The following is a 19184-nucleotide window of genomic DNA, read 5'->3' on the forward strand; positions in this document are numbered from 1 at the left end:
GTAATTTAGGGAAAACACAAACCCTTGCATGTGGAAACGGAATGTCAATCACAGATTTCCGGTTTGGCCCTGATTGAACTCTGGAAGAACACCACATCAAACACTTCGACAGATCCATCCATCCATCCATTATCGATACCGCTTCTCCTCACAAGGGTCGCGGGGCGTGCTGGAGCCTATCCCAGCTGTCTTCGGGCAGTAGGCGGGGGACATCCTGAATTGGTTGCCAGCCAATCGCAGGGCACACAGAGACAAACAAACATCCGCACTCACAATGACACCTAGGGGCAATTTAAAGTGTCCAATCAACTTACCATGCATGTTTTTGGAATGTGGGAGGAAATTGGAGTACCCGGAGGAAACCCACGCTGGCACGGGGAGAACATGCAAACTCCACACAGGGAGGCCGGGATCGAACCCACGACCTCTGAACTGTGAGGCGGACGTGCTAACCAGTCGACCACCGTGCCGCCACATATCAAATTATGTTGTAACAAGTTTAAGTGTATTGGTTTCCCAATTGGATTCGATTTGATTTTGCCGGTGTACCTAATAAAATGTCCAGTGTATGCCTATTGGGCACAGCTTCTAAAGTTTTAGTAGTCCTTTCCAATCAAATTGAGTCACCTCAGTATTCATCAAGGTTAGCCCAACAGGACTATTTTAATTAGTCTTAAATGCTTTTGTTGTTCTGAATGCTGAAGGCTAGGTTATGACAAATATTTGGTAGCACAGTAAGTGCAATTGGTAGTCTTGTGAAATAACTTCAATTAATTTCTGAAGTTAGAATGGCAAAAAAAATCTGACTATTCAACTGTGATTTGCTTCTGTACTTATGTATCGAATGATCCATTTATTAAACAACAGCGTATGGCTATTTTGTCATTGATTTTTGCAAGTAGTCGTCCTGAACTGATTTTTAGTTCAGAACTGAGTGTGTATGTTATGCGGAAGGCCATTTGATGTCCATTTAACTCTTGGGATGTTGGAGTATCTTTTGTTTGATTGTTCAGCAGAACACAATACAGAAAGCCTTTGATTGTCATTTATATCTTAACTGATATTGATATTGTATGGTCGGGTTGTACCTGGAGGCAAACATTTCCTCCTTTGGCTTGTCATTCGTTTGGTGCTATTTCCTCATTGAATGCATAGTAGTAAGTGTGAAGTAGCGCTGTCTGTTTCGTCAACGAGTGTAAATGGCGTGCTGCTGTTGTGTTGTTAGACTGTCTCTTCTTCTCTTTTTCTCTCTTTCTCCCTTTCCTGTACTAATGGTGTGAACTGGCCCAGCCTTGGGTAACACGCGCTCGTACAAACTGCTAGACTGGAATAGTATCACGGCAGGTATTTCCCCCCTTTTACTGCTCTCACCCACTGGGGGTTTTGGCAGCTCAGTGATGTGGAGGCTAGTTTTGTTGTCGATTTAAATACAGTTGTTCCCCTGAACAATTAAGTTATTGCCCTGCGTAAAACTCAGTGAGCTGTCATCTCCTCTCTCTTTATCTGTGCGAATGTGCGTGAATGCGTGCGTGTGTGTGTGTGAGTGGAGCTGAGTCGAGCATGCGCTGTGCTCTAACCCCCTCCCAGCCTGGCCTGATAATTCCTTCCGCACCCCCATTCCAACCCTCCGACCAGCTCATCCTGCTGCAGCTCTCCCTTAACGTTGTCCTGGATCTGCTCTAATTCTTCCTCAAGGTGCATTGTGCCCCCCACTCACCCTCCCCGTTGAGGTTTAGGAGGTTGACAAATAACCACTGGCCAGGCATGTGCACACCTAAGTAACTGGGCCGTATTCATACGTAGACGAGGGCGGAGCTGATGGGTGAAAGGAATGATGGTAGTTTAGGAAAATTGCAAAAACAAGGAATGATTGGGATGGAAAGAAAGATGTGTGCTTTGGGGGTTGATAACCTTAATTACAATGGAGCCGAGGTGGATGAATATGGCCCTCCTCTGCCCGTAAGCGTGCACATGGGTGCCTGTGTGACAGTCTGCTTTTGATTCACAGGAATCCACTGGTGGGCTCGATGTCTGACATTCAGTCATCGGCCTTCATTTCTTCACTTCATCTTTGATTCTTTTCCCTGCTCCCTCTCATGCATCCATTCCAATAATCCCGAGTTTAATCTCAGTGAGCATGTGGACCCATGGGGTGCGACTCAATACTCTAATGTAGCTCCCTTTTTGTTATGTGAACCAGAACATGCAATTATTTCAATCTTCAAGCATCGTCAACATTTAAGCTCTTCAAGTGTTTAGCTATTGGATGAAAGCCTCATGAGACTATTGAAACACACCCATACATGATGAAGGCTTGATTAGAGTTTATTTATATTATTTTCATAAGCCTGGGTTCTCATTATTCAGCCACACATACAATCTGCTTTGTCTCAAAGGAGGCTGACTGATTGGAGAGCGAGGCAATATGAATGAATATTATCCAACATTTTATACACAGACGGGGGGTCCTCTGTTTACGACGGAGTTCCGTTTCTTTGGTGCACGGAAGTTGGAATGTACCGTAGTACATCAATAACGTACACTAATGTAGTAGTGAAGCTGTAAATATCGCAAATATTTGACTGAAAAACTCTTCTGGACCATACATTTTTAAAAAATGAACTTTTGCAATAACGCCATCAAAATTGCCTATATTAGTAGTTTACGTATTTTTATGAAATATCCCAAAACACTTAAAAATGATTTTACATTACCCTCAAAATTGAATGTATTATAGATTAGTTGTTTTGGGAAAAAATTCACCTGAAACACCCGTGTACGCATACATGCAGTAAGTACAATTCTCTGTGACTGCTATTATTTTGTTAATAACCTCCAAATGTCATAATTACAGTAAATATTTTCACGAAAAACACTTCTCGGCCATGTAAAACCATCAAATAAAAAAGAAAATAAGTAGGGCGCTAAACTGAGCATGCTGCCTTGTGCCGCGTGACCACATATTCTAATGCTTCGCGCTGTTCGCAACCTTGAAATGTCATTAACCGAGGACCCCGTACAAGCAATTTCAGGTAATATTTTTGAGTTCGCCTTCATCATTATCATTACCATTGTCACTTTGTTCTACAAAATGATGACATTCATTTTGTCTTGCTTTGAATACACAGTTGCACTCCACAAATAACCAGAAAATAAACAAGCAACTTGTATTTTCTGGCGCTTGTTTATTTTCTGGTGCTCCAAGTAAACAAATTGAGACCACACCGGAGAGATGTGTGTCGAAATTCATGTTGGCATGTTTGCTTTTTGACAGTCAGGTTTAGTGTGTCTTCCAGATAATAAAGTCCAATAAATGATTGGTGTATATAATGCATCCAGTCAGTGGTAATGCTTCATATTTTGTTGATTGAGGCGCCGTGTGTTTTTTCAGATGAGCCAGAAACCCGCGACGCCTGGTGGGAGGAGATACGACAGGAGATCAAGTCTCATGCCAAAGCTCTCGGTTGCCATGCCGTCGTTGGGTACAGCGAGAGCACCAGCATCTGGTTTGGACTATAATTTCCAGTAAAATGTTCCCAAGTCAAATATTTGTTGACTCAAAGTATGTATCTATTTTTTACCCCTCTCTCTTTCCTCTTCCATCTCTCTCACTCCATCAAACTCAGCGAGGAGGTGTGCATCCTGTCCGCGTCCGGCACGGCAGCTATCTTGAATCCTCGCTATATGCGTGAAGGCTGTTTGGACGTCGCAAGCATAGATCACAGGTTCTTTTTTTATCCCCAGTTAGACATGTCCACTAGGCACAATCAAATGAATGATCATACAAGACGTAGTGGAAAACAGTCAGAAACAAGAGCAAAAGGCTTTTGCATCAATTCACTTGTATAGTCTGACAGCAAATTGTCGCCTTCGCCAGGTTTGAGGAGTCGTCTCCCTTGAGTTGCGGCTTCTGTCACATACCGTACGATGAGTTCAACATGCCCTTCCCCGCCCAGCTCACCTACTGCTACCTCTGCAGACGACAAAAGGTCTCAAGTGCATTGCTGTTATTAGACAGTGTTTAAATGTTGTCTGTTGGTAGAAAATCTAATTAATTGCTTTATTAAGGCCTGAACACCATTGCTGGAGTCGCTGTGTTTATTATGTCTTCCAAAAAATCAATTGCCGTTTTGGGGGCCTCAACATGCTTGCATCTGCCATTGTAATGATGTTTTTGCTAGGTCCCTGATGTTCTGTTCACAACAATCGACCTGCCGTTAGACGCAGCTGTCACAGGGAAAGGCTGTCTCATTCAGGCCAGGTATGACATCGTCCGTCCCTCTGTCCGTCCATCCCTTGTATCGATACAAGTTAATACCAGTGTTTGTCACCTTGCAGACTATGTCGTCTGAAGAAGCGAGCTCAGGGGGAGGTGAACGCCACGGCCATCTCCAACCTGCTCCCTTTCATGGAATACGAACTGCACACTCAGTTGATGAACAAGCTGAAGCTGCGTAGCATGAACGCTCTGTTTGGACTCCACATACAGATCAGCGTTGGCGAGAACATGCTCCTGGGTCTGGCTGTAGGTCCACTTTTTAATCAAAAACAGTAGCCTCCTTCCTGCATAATTGCTAGTCTCCATTCATGACTTCAAATAATAATCAACACCTGCATATTCGCGGATTGGTCATTCGTCAGTTGGACTACTGGTGGATTTTTTTTTTTTTTTTTAACTCGTTTTCCAATATTCGCTGAAAAACTCGCCTATTCAATAATATTGTTTGGGTGCAACCTGGTGATATATCGGTGTCAAGGAAGTATGTTAAGTTACACCACACTCATTTAGACCTAGGTAGTGTTCGTAGTTAGTAGTAGCTAGTAGTTTTAATTCATTGCTTTCACTTGTATACTATTGCTATTTTGTTATTATGTAAAGACCTTTGTTACAGCTGTAGCTGTTCTGAAATGCGCTATATAAAAAAAGTTGCATTGCTTTTCCACCATTGTGTGGTTCCAAACCTTTTTAGTGCCAATCCTTTAGGTTTGAGCTATTCACGGCAGTTTTTGGTCCAGATTTCCCCGATTGTTAATCATTTATTGCCCTCTGAAACCTATTTCCAGCTATTTGCTGAAAAGGTCACGCTTAGGTTTTTCATGCTCTTTCTGAGACTCCCAAAGATGCCACCGAAACCTTGTCTAATCGGAAAGTAATACAGTGGTGTCATGGAAATAGTTTCAAGTGATCTATCTCGACTGAAAGACAAGCTCTATTTTTTGGGGAGGAGTTAAATTAAGGCTGGGTTCTTCATGGAAGACTTTACATATGAACATGGTTACTTGCTGTGCATTTTTTAAAAAATCATAATCTTTAAGACATTTATTTTGAAGTGTATTGCTGTAAGATGAGTTTTAAATGGCAAACTGTTTTAGGATAATGTTTTATGGTACATTTACATTTTCAGCAATTAACATAAGGGGTCGTCACTTACTCAGTGTTTTCAAAAGTGTGTGTATGTGTTCAGTCTGCCACAGGAGTGTATCTGACTGCCCTCCCTGCACCAGGAGGCATTCAGATCGCAGGGAAGACTTCGGGCGACCTGAGTAACGAGCACCACATGTTGACCATGCAGAAGAGGATCAACGACACCATCGCCAAGAACAAAGAGCTCTATCAGATCACGCCACCGGTGAGATGCACTACACTTCGTTCAGAGAACCAAGTCTGCCAAATACGCCTTATTTTTCATAGTAGATCTTTGCAATAATAGTAACATATAAAATATGAAAATTTAATTTGCTGATGCTTGTGTGTCCCTTTGGATGTTGGTTGACAACTATTCTACATAAAAAGGCATTTCGTATTTATACGGGTGCGTAGTTATCATATTCGGCAAAAAATACGTTATTTGGCTGGAATGTGAGCCAATTTCTAACAGTGAATTAGGTTGTTTGTATGTTGAAAACAGAGTGGAACCTCTGTCTTATTCAGTTTGGGACCTTCTCTGCAATGAAGGCACGCTAAATTCAGACTTGCCTGTACACTTTGAAACCCAATTGAACAAATAACGTCATGGAAGCAGTGACACATAATTTATACAATTGAACACGGCGTCTCCTCTTGTATACATTTGATAGAAACATTGCCCTATATCTTTTGTGCTCTCAAGTCCTAATACATTGCTCTACAGTCTGTCATCTGTTGTCAGTGTTCTCTGTACGTCCTGATAAACTTACCCCCTTTTATCTCTCTTTGGTCATTAAAGAAATTATTTACCCTGGACCCTGAAGTGCTCGGCGACATAAACATGGTACTGATTGCTGTGCGACATGGCAACGCATGACAAATGCTTTCACTCTTGTTAATCACAACCTCTGCCCTACACCTCACCCCTTTGGGACCTCTGTTTAACTTCGGAGCGGGCCAACGTGTAACCCACGTCAGCTGCCTCTTGGAGCAGAAGGCTTGAGCCATTGTGACTCATTGTATTTGTTAATTATGGTCATCTTCCCTGCCCATTCACCCGGTGGAGGTGTTTATGATGTGTGTGTGGGTGTGTGTGTGTGTGTGTGTGTGTGTGTGTGTGTGTGTGTGTGTGTGTGACACTGCTGCTCCAGATCTGTTTTCAAATTAACACCAGCCGTGCAGTGACTGACGGTGGTATGTGAGCGAGCATGTGGAGTGTTATTAACATAGTCCCTCCACTGCTGGGGGGAGTACAGTGGTTTCCTACTACCTACCTCACACCAGCTCAGCTGTTTTCTCCCTTTTTGCTTATTTCGTAGGAGATCACAGAGGAAGTGGTGGGTTCTCCCATCCCGGAACCCAGACAACGAAACAGGCTGTTCCGCTCCCACTCAGAAAGCTCAGATGAGTTGTCAGAACTGGACCTCTCTCATGGCAAGAAGGATGCTTTTGTCCTGGAGGTGTGTGCATTGCTATGAAAGTGAGGTGATTGGCGTTAAGGCAGCGGTCGGCAATCCGCGGCTCCGGGGCCACATGCGGCTCTTTCATCCTTATGTTGCAGCTGTGCGTGACTTGGGAAAATAAATTATAAGTGTCCGACTGAAGTGCATGTTTTTTTGTCTCACAAACGTGCATCATGTCTTCTTAGTAAGTCAAACTTTTTGGCGACTTTCATATATGGTCCTACAGTGGATCCTATTGGATTTTTTTTGCATTGCGACTGCAGTCTGAACCTCCAGGTCGCACACATTCGTCATTGACTTCAGGAGTCTAAAATGCGGGCGCAGTGATAAGTGCTGACTTGGCAGCGGGGAGATGGACTCTGTAGTTGTTTTGAGTAACAGTATTGACTTTATATTATATTTAATTTAATCCGACTTGAAACATGAAGCATAAAGTTGACATTTATGGTGATAGTACAGTAGTAATTCAGCCCCGGCTCGATCAGCTCATTTTTTTCGCGCGGTTATGACTTTATTGACGTCTCCATGAAATGAGATTGGAAAAGCCTCACCTCATTATTTACCCCAAATACTGTTGACCTACACATTAAACCATTTTAATATTACTATTAGTTGTTTGATTCATTATAATTAGACTGTTTATAAATGAGCAAATAACAATATGAGAATGATTTTTTTATGATTAACATGCACTATTTTGCATTAACATTTTAACATTTCTGTGCAAGCTTATCTATGAATGATCTGGCCTGTCCTGGGGCAAAAAAAGACAAATATGGTCCTTCAGCACTAAAGTTTGTCCACCCCTGCTGTAGATTGACGACACCGACGCCGTGGAAGATATTCACTCCCTACTCATGGACGCCTCGCCTCCCACGGGTACGTGACCCGAGACATCTTTAAAATGCACATTTTGATCCTTAATCCCCTACCCATGTCTTTTTTTTCTTCAGGGTTCCACAGCTGCAATACTGAGATCATGCCTGGGATTTCCAACTGGACCTCGGGAATACAGGTGTCTCGTCAAATTGCTCCATCCACTATCCATAGTTAAAGAGCATCAAGTAGTTTGGCAGTTTAGATGGGGTTCACACAGCTTTTATAGTGTGTGTGGTGTACTCCAGATGGCCACCACACACATAACAAAATGTCTGTCCATCAACAATCGCAAGTCTACTGCCCCCAAAGACTCATCAGCTGTCAGAGGCAGCACGGTACCACAGAGCATACAGATTGCTTTAAAATACAAATGGGAAGAAAGCGACCTTCCCAATTGGGTATGCTTTCATTTCAAATCACAATCACATTGTCCGTTGGTCGGCCAAACTCAGTGCTGACCACATAGATGGGATTTGTGATGCTAAATATTTAACAAATTTAACATTTACGATTGCCAGCCCCGATTTTCCAAGCAGTTTGAGGAGGTACTATATAATCACTCTTTATACATCCCACACTATATGATAATTGGTTGGGATAATCTTTTTGACTTCCAGTAATTGAGACTGTGCTGACTTTTATAGGAAGGGGGGTGAGGTGCTCAAATCCGTCCCAATTACTATGTGTGTAACCTGCTTTAGTTAGGCACACACACACAAGATAAACAGAATTTGAAACAGTTCAAGTGTAACTTGTGATTCCTCTTTTCCAGATGTTTACGTCTGTCAGGGTGTTAAGGCTGAGTAATGCTAATCTCACCAATCAAGGCTTGAACAAAATCTTCACTGACCTGTGTGAAAACCTGCTAAAGGTGTGTATGACAAATAGTGGCAGTTTTTTTGGGATTAGATTTTTCTCAAAGGGCACAAGATCATTGAATACAATCTCTTCCTGGGACAAACTGTTGTCATGACTTTGTTACAGCTCTTGCTGTTGTGAAATGCGCTATACAAATAAAATTGTATTGTATTTCAGAGCTTGTACTTCAAGTTGCGCTCTATGATCCCCTGCTGTATTTGTCATCTCAACTTCACCGTAGCAGTGCCGGAAGAAGAACTCATACAGGTGAGTGAGCATCCTTCACGTGTATATGCTTGCCCGCATATCCTCTGTTACCTTTCACGCTGACGCGGCGCTTGTTCGTCTGCTGGCAGGTGGCCGTGACGGCGGTTGCCATGACGTTCGACAAGGACCAGACCCAGGAGAAGCTAGCGGACAATCCCATCACCAAAGGTGGGTCCCGGTTTGTGGGTGCAAGGAAGTGCTGTTAGCTAATGTTAATCTGTTCATCCAAAAACACTGCAGCTTTGCTTAAATTGTCGACCCTCGCTGTCAACTTTTCTTTTTTTATTCAATGACGCCATTTTAGAAACTGTCCGGAAAGGGTCACAACGGGTTATGGAGTTGGGCAGAGTGTTGCTGCTCTCTTATGTATAAATGTGAAATTGCATTTAGCAGTATATTTTATATGCCTGTCAACGGGGCTACGGGCCAGATGTTATTAATTTTATGACAGGCTGTGGGCCGGATAAAATTTGACCGCGAGCCGCATTTGGCCCCCAGGCCGGACTTTAGACGTGTGGTCTAAACTATTTGTATACAAGCTACTGTATTTGTCAAGGGATTTTTACATAATCCGTATGTCCCCGTCACACTTGAATGCACTCGTTGGTAGTTTCTGCAGGGAGAAATTGTTACAGTCATTGCTGATAAAATGAGTTGCAAAGCATCAGTATTCAGAAAAGCTTCAGGCTACATGCTGGGACATAGAAAAGCTTTTTAGAGGATTGATTTTTATTAACCAAAGTAAACATGGGAATGTCAGATGCTCAAATGGTGTAGTGGATTGTGGAATCAACACATTTGTCATATTGGAATGTTCAAATAATGTACACTTGTGTTTCAGGCTGCAGTGAGACTGAAGAGCAGCTGCAGTTCCCCCTGGAGCTCTGCGCCGATTCTCCTTCCGCCAACACACAGCCGCCATCAAAAACCTCAGGTAGCATCAAGCTTTCTTGATTAACCTCACGTGCCCCTTGTTTCACTAACAGGCTTCGTCACGCATTTCCTCCACTAATACCTCAGGTACAGTCTCTTTACTCACTCCGGCTGCAAAACTCTGCCAAAATCAGCTGATTATTGTGCACCCGGAAGGTAAATGCTCAGTGATGTCAGGTTGCAGAGTTTAGTCTCGTCTGTTGTGTACATAGTGGATACCGTATTTTCCGGACTATAAGTCACGTTTTTTTGGGGGGTTTTTTTCATAGTTTCATAGGTGCGACTTATACTCTGCAGTGACTTATGTGTGAAATTATTAACACATTATTACCTTTAATTCATTCCACATGTTATTTTAACCCACATAAAGATAAGTCCTAAAAGCTATTAAAATGCATGAATAATTCAAACGGCTAAAATCTAATATTGTGTTAAATAAGTAATTAAAATAGTATGATAAAAAGACAATTAGGCTGTCTATCAATCCATCTATACAAAATAGTGTACACTTCCTTTAAAAGGTGCCGTGCCTGGCTATGCATGGTCGTGCATCATCAGCCAGCCACACACACGCACACCCACACACGCATGCACGAGAGCGGAGGAGAGAACAGATAATTACGACCGAATACAAAAATACTTTAGGAGACTTGGAAACATTCTACATGGTCGGCGATAAATAAAAGACTTATTTAATCGATCTACGACCGTTTTGGTTATCTTACCGTAACTTTCTTGTAATGCTACATATGTGGATGTTAGCTAAATGTTACCATCGTAGCTCGGCGGAAATTATCTGTACTAAGCGCACAATTTTATTAATTTGATTTATATGGGATGGCACAGTGCCCGACTGGTTAGCACGTCCGCCTCACAGTTCAGAGGTCGTGGGTTCGATCCCGGCTCCGGCCTCCCTGTGCGGAGTTTTCATGTTCTCCCCGTGCCTGCGTGCGTTTTCTCCGAGAACTCCGGTTTCCTCTCACATTCCAAAAACATGCATGGTAAGTTGATTGGACACTCTAGATTGCCCCTAGGTGTGATTGTGAGTGTGGATTTTTGTTTGTCCCTGTGTTCCTGCGATTGGCTGGCAACCAATTCAGGGTGTCCCCCGCCTACTGCCCGAACACAGCTGAGATATGCTCCAGCACGCCCGCGACCCTTGTGAGGATAAGCGGTATAGATAATGGATGGATGGATGGATGATTTATATGGACACATTTATTTGCGTTACACGACCAGAGACAACTTAGATTCCGAGAGGGGGTGTGTGGGGGGGAGAGTTATACTCCAGTGCGATTTATATGTTTTTTTCTTCTGTATTATGCATTTTATGGCTGGTGCGACTTGTACTCCGGAGCGACGTATAGTCCGGAAAATACGGTAATAGTGTCACTTTGTCTGACACTGAGCTGTTTTAGATGGAGCAGTCAGGCTGGATTTACACTGCAAAGTTCAAGTGAGACAATTCAGATTAGAATTTTTTTTTTTTTCTCCAGTGACACATTTAGGATATGCGTCATGGCAGCGTAAAGAGAAAAAAAAACGCACGGACTCGGATGACTTTACATTAGAAGCCGGTTGGAAATAGTTTCAATGTTCTGCATTAGAAAAGTATAGACACTAATAAGGTTTAATTACGCTTTAGTACAGGTGTGTCGATCATTGAATAGGCAAAATAATTTCCGACGGTGGACAATTGAGTAATATGAAGAGTCAAGTCAGTCCAGGCCGCGCCCAACGCTAGCGGCTATCTAACGTTTACTCTGTAATTGTTTACACCTTTGTTCTTACTGACTGGTGTCGCTTGAAATGTACATAGATATAGAAGGAAGACAATCTGACGTAGACATTAAAACATAACTGGGAATATGGACCTGCAGTGCATATCCAGGCCTGGAATATGAATGGACAGATAATCCTTGCATACTAAATGCAAAGGAAGACTTTGACTTTGTTTGTGTGTCTGTCCACAGGTGTCCCAACAAGTACTGCTGTGTCATCCAGAGGTAAGCCCCACCCTCAATGCACTTTCATGTATCCAGCCCCCACCCGACCTACCTGCTACCAAAACTACAACACAGGCCCATTTTTTGACTTACCATCCTTATGTCTCGGACAGAAATTTCCCACACCGCTCCAGACCTCATCCACTTGTGTTCTTTTTCTGTTCTTCTTTTTGTTTTTGTGTTTTTTTTCCCTTGTTGTCTTTTGTGTGGTTGTGGGTTTTGTGTGTGTGTATGTGTTCTCTCCAGCTGCCTCCGTTGATTACGGTTCCTTTGCAGACAGATGCAGCACCTGGCTAGAGCTGCTTAGGCTGAAAGCTCACACCATAAGACGAGGATCAGTTAAGACAAGTAGGAGGACACAATCTCGAGCACACTCTGCTGGCCACGTGCAAAGATACAAAACACACACATACACAAGCACACGCACGCACATTTCATACAAACGTCCATGCATGCTGCTGTGCGGCGTAGCAGTCGGAATTAAATTGCAGCTTTTTGTTGGATAGTGTAAACGTTTTGCCTTTTTGATGACGGCAACTTAATAGGAGTTATGATTTGTCTCCACATGCACAGTTTTTCTTTCCAGATAGTATTTAGGAAAGTTGCACTGTCAAGCCACAATATTAGGCACACCTGCACAATGATAATGAGATCCAAGGCACAAACTGAGTTCATCTACTCATAAGAGCAAATCCAGATATCCAATGAGATTCAGTGGAGTCACCTTTGCTGTATTTTTTGTTTTAACTGTGTTTCCTGAAATAGTGACTTTTGTTTGAATGGATGCCTCATCATTGGGCGCAGTTTTTGCCACACCCAGAAAAAACTAAGGAAAGCAAAAGGCATGGCAGGCAAAGAAAACCAGTTGTATATAGCATATTTCATACACAAGGCAAATCAGTGTGCTTCACACAAGCAAAGACACAACATCTGCAAGCATTCAAAACACAACAGTTAACAAGAAAACAAAAGTAGCTTACAAAAATTACAAAGTATTAAAATGATATACATTGACAATATTTAAATACATGAACAGAAAAGTTTAAAAACATTTGAAAGTAAAGTGAAGAAATAAGATTAGGTTTTTTAAAATAAAATAAATAAAAAGATTTTAAATTGTTTAGAGGACCTTAATGAAATGTATGGGAGGGGGAAAGGTTTAACCTAGATTACAAAACATTTAAACTTCGTGCTTAATTCACTCCTGTTGGTATCTTATTCCATTTGTGCGCAACATAACTAAATGCAATTTCATCATGTTTACTTTGAACTCTGGGTTCCACTGATTGAGCCAAGTGTGCAGATGTCAAAGCCCAGCATTTCTTTAATGTACTCAGGACCTAAATCATTCGGTAATTTATTGACAAGTCAGCAGGAGAATTTTAAAATGTATATTCTACAGCTAATTGGGAGCTACTGTAAAGCCTTTAAGATTGGAGTAATATGTTCTGATCTTTTTGTTCTGGTTAGAACCAGAGCTGCAGCGTTCTGGATGAGCTGCAACTGTTTGATGCCCTTTTGAGGGAGCCAAGTAAGAAGGCCGTTAAAATAATCAAATGTACTGGAGATAAAAGCATGATTAAGTTTCTTGTGGTCTGCTTGAAGCATGCAATCCTTCAGTCTAGATATGTTTTTCATCTGGTAAAAGGCTGTTTTCATGAGTTAAATGCATAAAAGTGTGAATAAAAGACAGTTAAACACTCTACAATTCAGTACTACATACTTCTCAGTCTCCAAATATCTTCAAGCTTGTATCACTTCAAGCGTTCCTTAATGAATCCGTACACTAGGACTTTCACTTTTTAGATTGACCTACTGAAATAAATACTTTTCTGTCATTAAAATTTATTAAGAAATGTAATAACATTTATTTTTTAAAAATCTTACTCTAATCAATGTCTGATTCTTTTTGCAGTTAAGTAAACAAATGCACCCGGCCACTCACTGGAAATCTAGTACAGGATGTCAATCATTGTAGTTTGCCGTGGTGTAAACACATACTCCATTAAACTGTTCTGTTGCAGTGAGGTTCCTCACCACTGCAAACTACAACAAGTGTAGCGATTGTCTCATTGGATTTCATGACATTGTGCAGGTGTGACTAACAAAGTGATGGCCTATTTGTGTGACGTTCAGAGATCCTCAGTGGCTTGGAAAGCCTTTTTTTTTTGTTTGTTTGATTGTTTGATTGACACGAGCCATATCACCTAAATTTTCCTCTTTAACACTCTGGTTTGTACATTATTATTGTGCCCGCCTTGGTTCATAGCTGTCACCGTCTGTCTCCCATCGCCCGAGGTCTAAAAGAGTCACTTGTCACGTTGTCGTTTCCCTGACACGTGTAAACGTACACCGCAGCAGTTCCCAGGTCTGTGTGTCTGTCTGCAGACACTGTGTAAACTGTCTTGTCAACCTGTCACGCATGGAAAGTGATTGTCTGACCACCCGCACCATCCACACGACTGCATGTCTTTCAATAGTCACATGTACACGCACTTTTTTCGTTGGTCACATCACATGTTTCATAAACACCAAAAGGATGTTTGGCTAAAAGCTCATTGTCTGCTTCAAAGTGTGAGTTTCTTTGTAGTTTTTCACTACAGTCATCCCTGTAAGATATTAGGGGGTATATTTTATGAACGGCGAAGAAACGTGAGTAAATGATGGTACATAACAGTACCTAAGAGCTCCCTGAGATGGATGAAAAGAAGTGGATTTTGTTGCTTGATTCATATTCCACAAACACAATATTAATGAGAATGCTATGTTTAGACTAAAGAAAACTTTTGCCTTAACATCCACTTTAAACATACTTCTTTGACACCAAATACTTTACTTATCAGCCATGGCTTGGTGCCATCTTAGGGCATCTCAACGCCCTGCTGAAAGAGTACAAAAAAACACGAATAGGTGAATTTGTGAATGGTGAACTCCAAACAGGTGGGGATTCACTATTTTCGAGGTCTTGGTGTCCCCATTGCATTTTGCCGTTATACCAATTTCACACTTTTATTGCTAAATGTTTTGAACAACCTTAGCAAACTTTTTCCCCTAAAAGCACCTATCAACAACTTAAGCTGTTTTTGAAAAAGTGACTTTTAAAGATTGATGCTAGAAATGCTAGAAAAGTGATTGAAATGCTAAAATGCACGCAATAACTTCAAAATGACACATGGTCTGTCTGACTAGTTGCAAAGTGCATTGTGAGATCTTAAGTGTACTTAATACATCGAAGTAGTTTAACAACTACAGTTAAAACCAAATGAATACAAACATATAGATGAATATGAATGAAACAAACCTATAATTTGTTGTGCTGTATTATTTTTACAAAAAACTACAACTTTCAAACTATTTTGTTTTTTGCATAGTTGGATGATCAGTTTGTTTAATGCCGCTATGTAATCTACACACTCCTACGAAATTACGGAACATTGTCCTCATGCAATGGCAACCTCAGTCAGCAACTGTTAGTGACCAATAGAGCTGCCTTTGCAACATCCCTTGCAAATAAGCCGTTTGTGGTCTGTGAACCTTCAGTCTCATCTCTGGAGCGCTCCAGTCCGCTGACCGAGAGCCGTTCACGCTCGCTGCGCTCCAACCGCTGCTCATTCGGAGGAAGCTCGGTCACCGTAGTGAAGATGACGCCGCTTTCCTTCCTCCCCGGTACGCGTGTGGTAAAATACTTGGGCATCATCAACATGTTCTTCATTCGAGAGACCACGTCCTTACGAGAGGTACAACCAAAATGACTCGAATCCCCAAAAAAAGGATACACAGCCAGTCTTGTGCATTTTCTTCCTTTACAGGAAGGCGGCGTGAGCGGTTTCCTCCATTCATTCATAGCAGAGGTGTTTGCCATGGTTCGCGCCCACGTCGCAGCTTTAGGTGGAAATGCCGTTGTTTCCTACAGCATGAAGGAGTGCGTGTTAATGGAAAATCCCAATAAGAACCAGGTACACACACAAGCACGTTATAGAAAATTTGACTTTTTCATTTCTTGTATGAACTACAGTGGTTCCTTGCCTTGATTGCTAATGCACTTTCGACCGCTTATTGAACAGGAAAAACAGTCAAAAACATGAATACAAATTGAAGACAGAGAAGTGATGTCGACCACACTTCATGCCCAGCTGCTCATGTGCAGACTAAATGGCCAACCTGACTGTAGCTCCTGATGTCACTCAAATGGCCAAAAGGCACACATTCATTTCACAAATACTACAGTAGATACAGTAATTACTAGTGTTGTTCCGAAGTATCCCGATACCACATTAAAACACTGGTATCGGTATCTGCGAGTACGTACAAATAACGTGCCGATGCCATTTCCCGATGCCGTACTAGTAAAGAACGTTGAATGCAGGGCTTTGTATCTTGCTCCCTGCTGCTTTTCAATGTGTGTGTGTGTGTGTGGGGGGGGGGGGGGGGGGCAGTGGGGTACAGGAGATATAATGTCGGCGGCGATATGGAACTTCTGTACATCAACATAGAAACTCCAGCAAGTACAACAGCTAAGTGCAAAATTAACGGTGCGAAAGTTGCAAGAGGTAGAACTAAAGTGGCCAGGTTCAATACGTCAAATCTGATAAAACATTTGAGGACGAAACATGTGAACAAGCACCAAGAGTTTGCGGCGGCAGTGAGCATGAACAAGGGGAATGGACCGCAGCAACAAACCCTGGGGGATGGGTTTTACAGATTAATGGCATATGGCAGCATGTGATATGAGTAAATAATCATAATCTATGTCACAGGACAAATTAAAGTTTTAGGTCAGAGTACTGCTGTACGGTCGAACTTGTTTCAGTGTTATGATTCACCCATTTGTGTTTGTCGCACAGGCTCAGTGTCTCATCAATGTGAGTGGCGATGCCGTCATCTGCGTGCGGGAATCGGATCAGGAGCCCGCGTCATCAGCGACAAGCCTCGGACAAGCGTGCACGAGTGCAATGGAAGGGGCCACATGACCCCTGCCCTCATTCACCCACATACAGTCTAGCCGTCCAAATGGGAGCGATCTTCGTCTGCCTTAACTCTGTCAAATATCCCAAAGTTCAGATGCTGGTCATAATAAGCAACACATGCGCACAAAAGGAAATGATAAATACTTCCATGGATTTTTGTCATGTGAGTATTCCACCACAATTGCTTGAAACAACAGCCAAAGAAGCGTCTAACGTTTGCCTGCTTTAACCGTCGTTCCCCTCAAGTGTCAGCCCAAAACGCCCCAGGATGAGTAGGGTTTGGTTACCAGCTAGACCACACACTCATTTGAAGCGGGGTACACAAATACCACTTTTTAAGATATCAAATTATTTAAAATGTGAAAACACAAGATGATGAGGAAAAAAAAATTAGGTGTACTCCAGATGACGCCAAATACGATATCTCACCAACAATCGCCAGTCTCCTTACCCAAACCAGATATTGGCTGTGTCATTAGTACCAGGTTTGACCTGTGAGGGGCAGCATGGTGCCACAAGGCATCCACACTGGCCAATAAGGATTTGCAGTTGTAACTACTGCACAGGTTTAACATCTGTCATCTCTGAAAAAATCGGGGATGCAAGCAAACTTTTCAAGATAATTTTTTTGCACTTATTCTGAATCTGCCCTCGTTTTTCTCTAGCACATCAGGTTTTCATAATAATATAACATAGTACTGTATATAATATAGTAATATATTTCGTATTATTTATGAATTAAGGGTTAGATTTGGTAGTATTAATTAAGGATTAGGTTCAGCAACGTGGATTTTTTTTTTCTGAAACTTCATACTTCTAAATTACAACGCATGGTAAAATTCATATTGTGCAATCTTTTAAAGGTCAAATTTAAAAACCAAAAATTAAAATATCTCAAAAACCTGATGTGCTACAAAAAAAGTAGACATTTTTTTAATCAGTGTCAAAAATACATTTAGGGACACATACAGTAAATCTCATTATAATTTGCTATTGCCAAGCCTTTGCTGACTTGAAAATGCTCTCATTCACCCTTATTATTGGTATGTGTGAACCCAGATTAAGGCAGCGGACATTTTCCAGATGGCCATTATAAAATCATTTTCAAAAATATTGTTATGGTAATTATTATAAAAATGTGTCAAACAAGTAAATGGTGTTTTTTACTCTTATTATAAATGACAAATAATGTAGTGCTGGAAAAATCACTCTCTACACGCCCTCCATCACTGGGATAATATTTAAGATTATCAGACGATAATCGCCTGCAATCGGCTGGCAACCAGTCCAGGGTGTACACTGCCTACTGCCCGAAGACAGCTGGGTTGGGATCCAGCACGCCCACAACCCTCGTGAGGATAAGTGGTTCAGATAATGGATGGCTGATACTTGGACCTTTGATCATGAGAAAGAAAAACAAATGTCCACATTTAGCCCAATGGTTGATGTATATGTACCCGTTTCAGTCATTATTCTAAGGGACTCTATAATATTTCTACTACACTTAGATTCTCATTCAGTTTTTGATTTTTGCCATTTCAGAGGAACAGTCATCAGCATGTACACATTTGCCGAGTATATTTTGTACCGTCTTTATTAAAGCTGTTCCAGTACAGTATTGCTCCCAGGAAGCATCACCAACCGCAATTCTTGAGTGTCAAATAATCAGGTCACAGCCCCGTCCTGTCCAATCTGTGTGCTGTGATTTATGCATTTGACAGTTATAGTTTTACCACAAGTAGTAAAAAAAAAAAAAAAAGTTCAAAATGGTATATATTCAAAGCTTTTTTTTTTTTTTTTTTTTTAAAGGTCAAATTTCTTTAATCATTTTGCATCGCTGCTGTTTTCATGTTTAGTCAGAGTCCTAATCCTGCTACTGATTTAGTCTGTGTGTTGTTCATTCATGATGTCAATTGCTGGAAATAATTTAGATTTTTTTTTTTTCTTTTTTAGCGGGCTGTAAATTTTGCTTTCTAATCATTTGTTGTTTTTGTTATTTGTATTTTGTAAGTGCAATAAATGCTCGTTTGGAATTAGTGGTACTATAAATCATTTTTTGTTTTTTTTGTGACGAACAAGTTGTGCTCGATTTCCTGTGTTTGTGTCCAAACTTGAATGTGCTAGAAGCATGCAGACCAAATTTTTGAACTTGTAATGCTTGCCCACGACTTGCACAATAAATTCAGTCAAACAAATATGAGACTACGTTGACATCTGTGATAAAAATCAGTAAATAAACAAAATCCCTCAAATGTTGCCATTATTAAAATGCTTCTAGATATTTTAGTGCAGATGTATTTAATTTGAGACTTCCAGCAAATTCTGTCGTTTATTATTACTCCAAGGAATTTAATATCATTTACTTTTTCCATGTCATGTCCATCCACTTTATCTGTACCTGTGC

At 41.4% G+C, this 19184-nt stretch overlaps 1 protein-coding gene across 13 annotated transcripts in view; it reads left to right on the top strand.

Annotated features, from left to right (window-relative positions):
- c2cd5 (C2 calcium dependent domain containing 5) overlaps positions 1-18975 on the top strand; it is a 37040-nt gene extending 18065 nt beyond the window's left edge. For 3 of the 13 annotated variants that reach the window (XM_086027903.1, XM_086027896.1, XM_086027902.1), the window contains 20 exons: positions 1291-1344; positions 3392-3506; positions 3627-3725; positions 3878-3989; positions 4182-4261; positions 4339-4525; positions 5466-5630; positions 6207-6251; positions 6727-6867; positions 7686-7749; positions 7824-7885; positions 8522-8620; positions 8785-8874; positions 8964-9042; positions 9716-9808; positions 11781-11813; positions 12060-12161; positions 15354-15550; positions 15623-15769; positions 16658-18975. In XM_086027903.1, coding sequence (XP_085884029.1) covers positions 1291-1344; positions 3392-3506; positions 3627-3725; positions 3878-3989; positions 4182-4261; positions 4339-4525; positions 5466-5630; positions 6207-6251; positions 6727-6867; positions 7686-7749; positions 7824-7885; positions 8522-8620; positions 8785-8874; positions 8964-9042; positions 9716-9808; positions 11781-11813; positions 12060-12161; positions 15354-15550; positions 15623-15769; positions 16658-16783 — 2090 coding nt within the window. In that variant the 3' untranslated portion in view covers positions 16784-18975. The remainder of the gene's footprint in view (positions 1-1290; positions 1345-3391; positions 3507-3626; positions 3726-3877; positions 3990-4181; positions 4262-4338; positions 4526-5465; positions 5631-6206; positions 6252-6726; positions 6868-7685; positions 7750-7823; positions 7886-8521; positions 8621-8784; positions 8875-8963; positions 9043-9715; positions 9809-11780; positions 11814-12059; positions 12162-15353; positions 15551-15622; positions 15770-16657) is intronic. The other 10 variants (XM_086027908.1, XM_086027898.1, XM_086027909.1 and 7 more) reach the window with 5 other exon arrangements.
- The last annotated feature ends 209 nt before the right edge of the window (positions 18976-19184 follow it).

Source organism: Filicampus tigris, chromosome 4 (genome assembly GCF_054856515.1).
Source record: "Filicampus tigris isolate MCC_2025a chromosome 4, RoL_Ftig_1.0, whole genome shotgun sequence".
NCBI lineage: Eukaryota > Metazoa > Chordata > Actinopteri > Syngnathiformes > Syngnathidae > Filicampus > Filicampus tigris.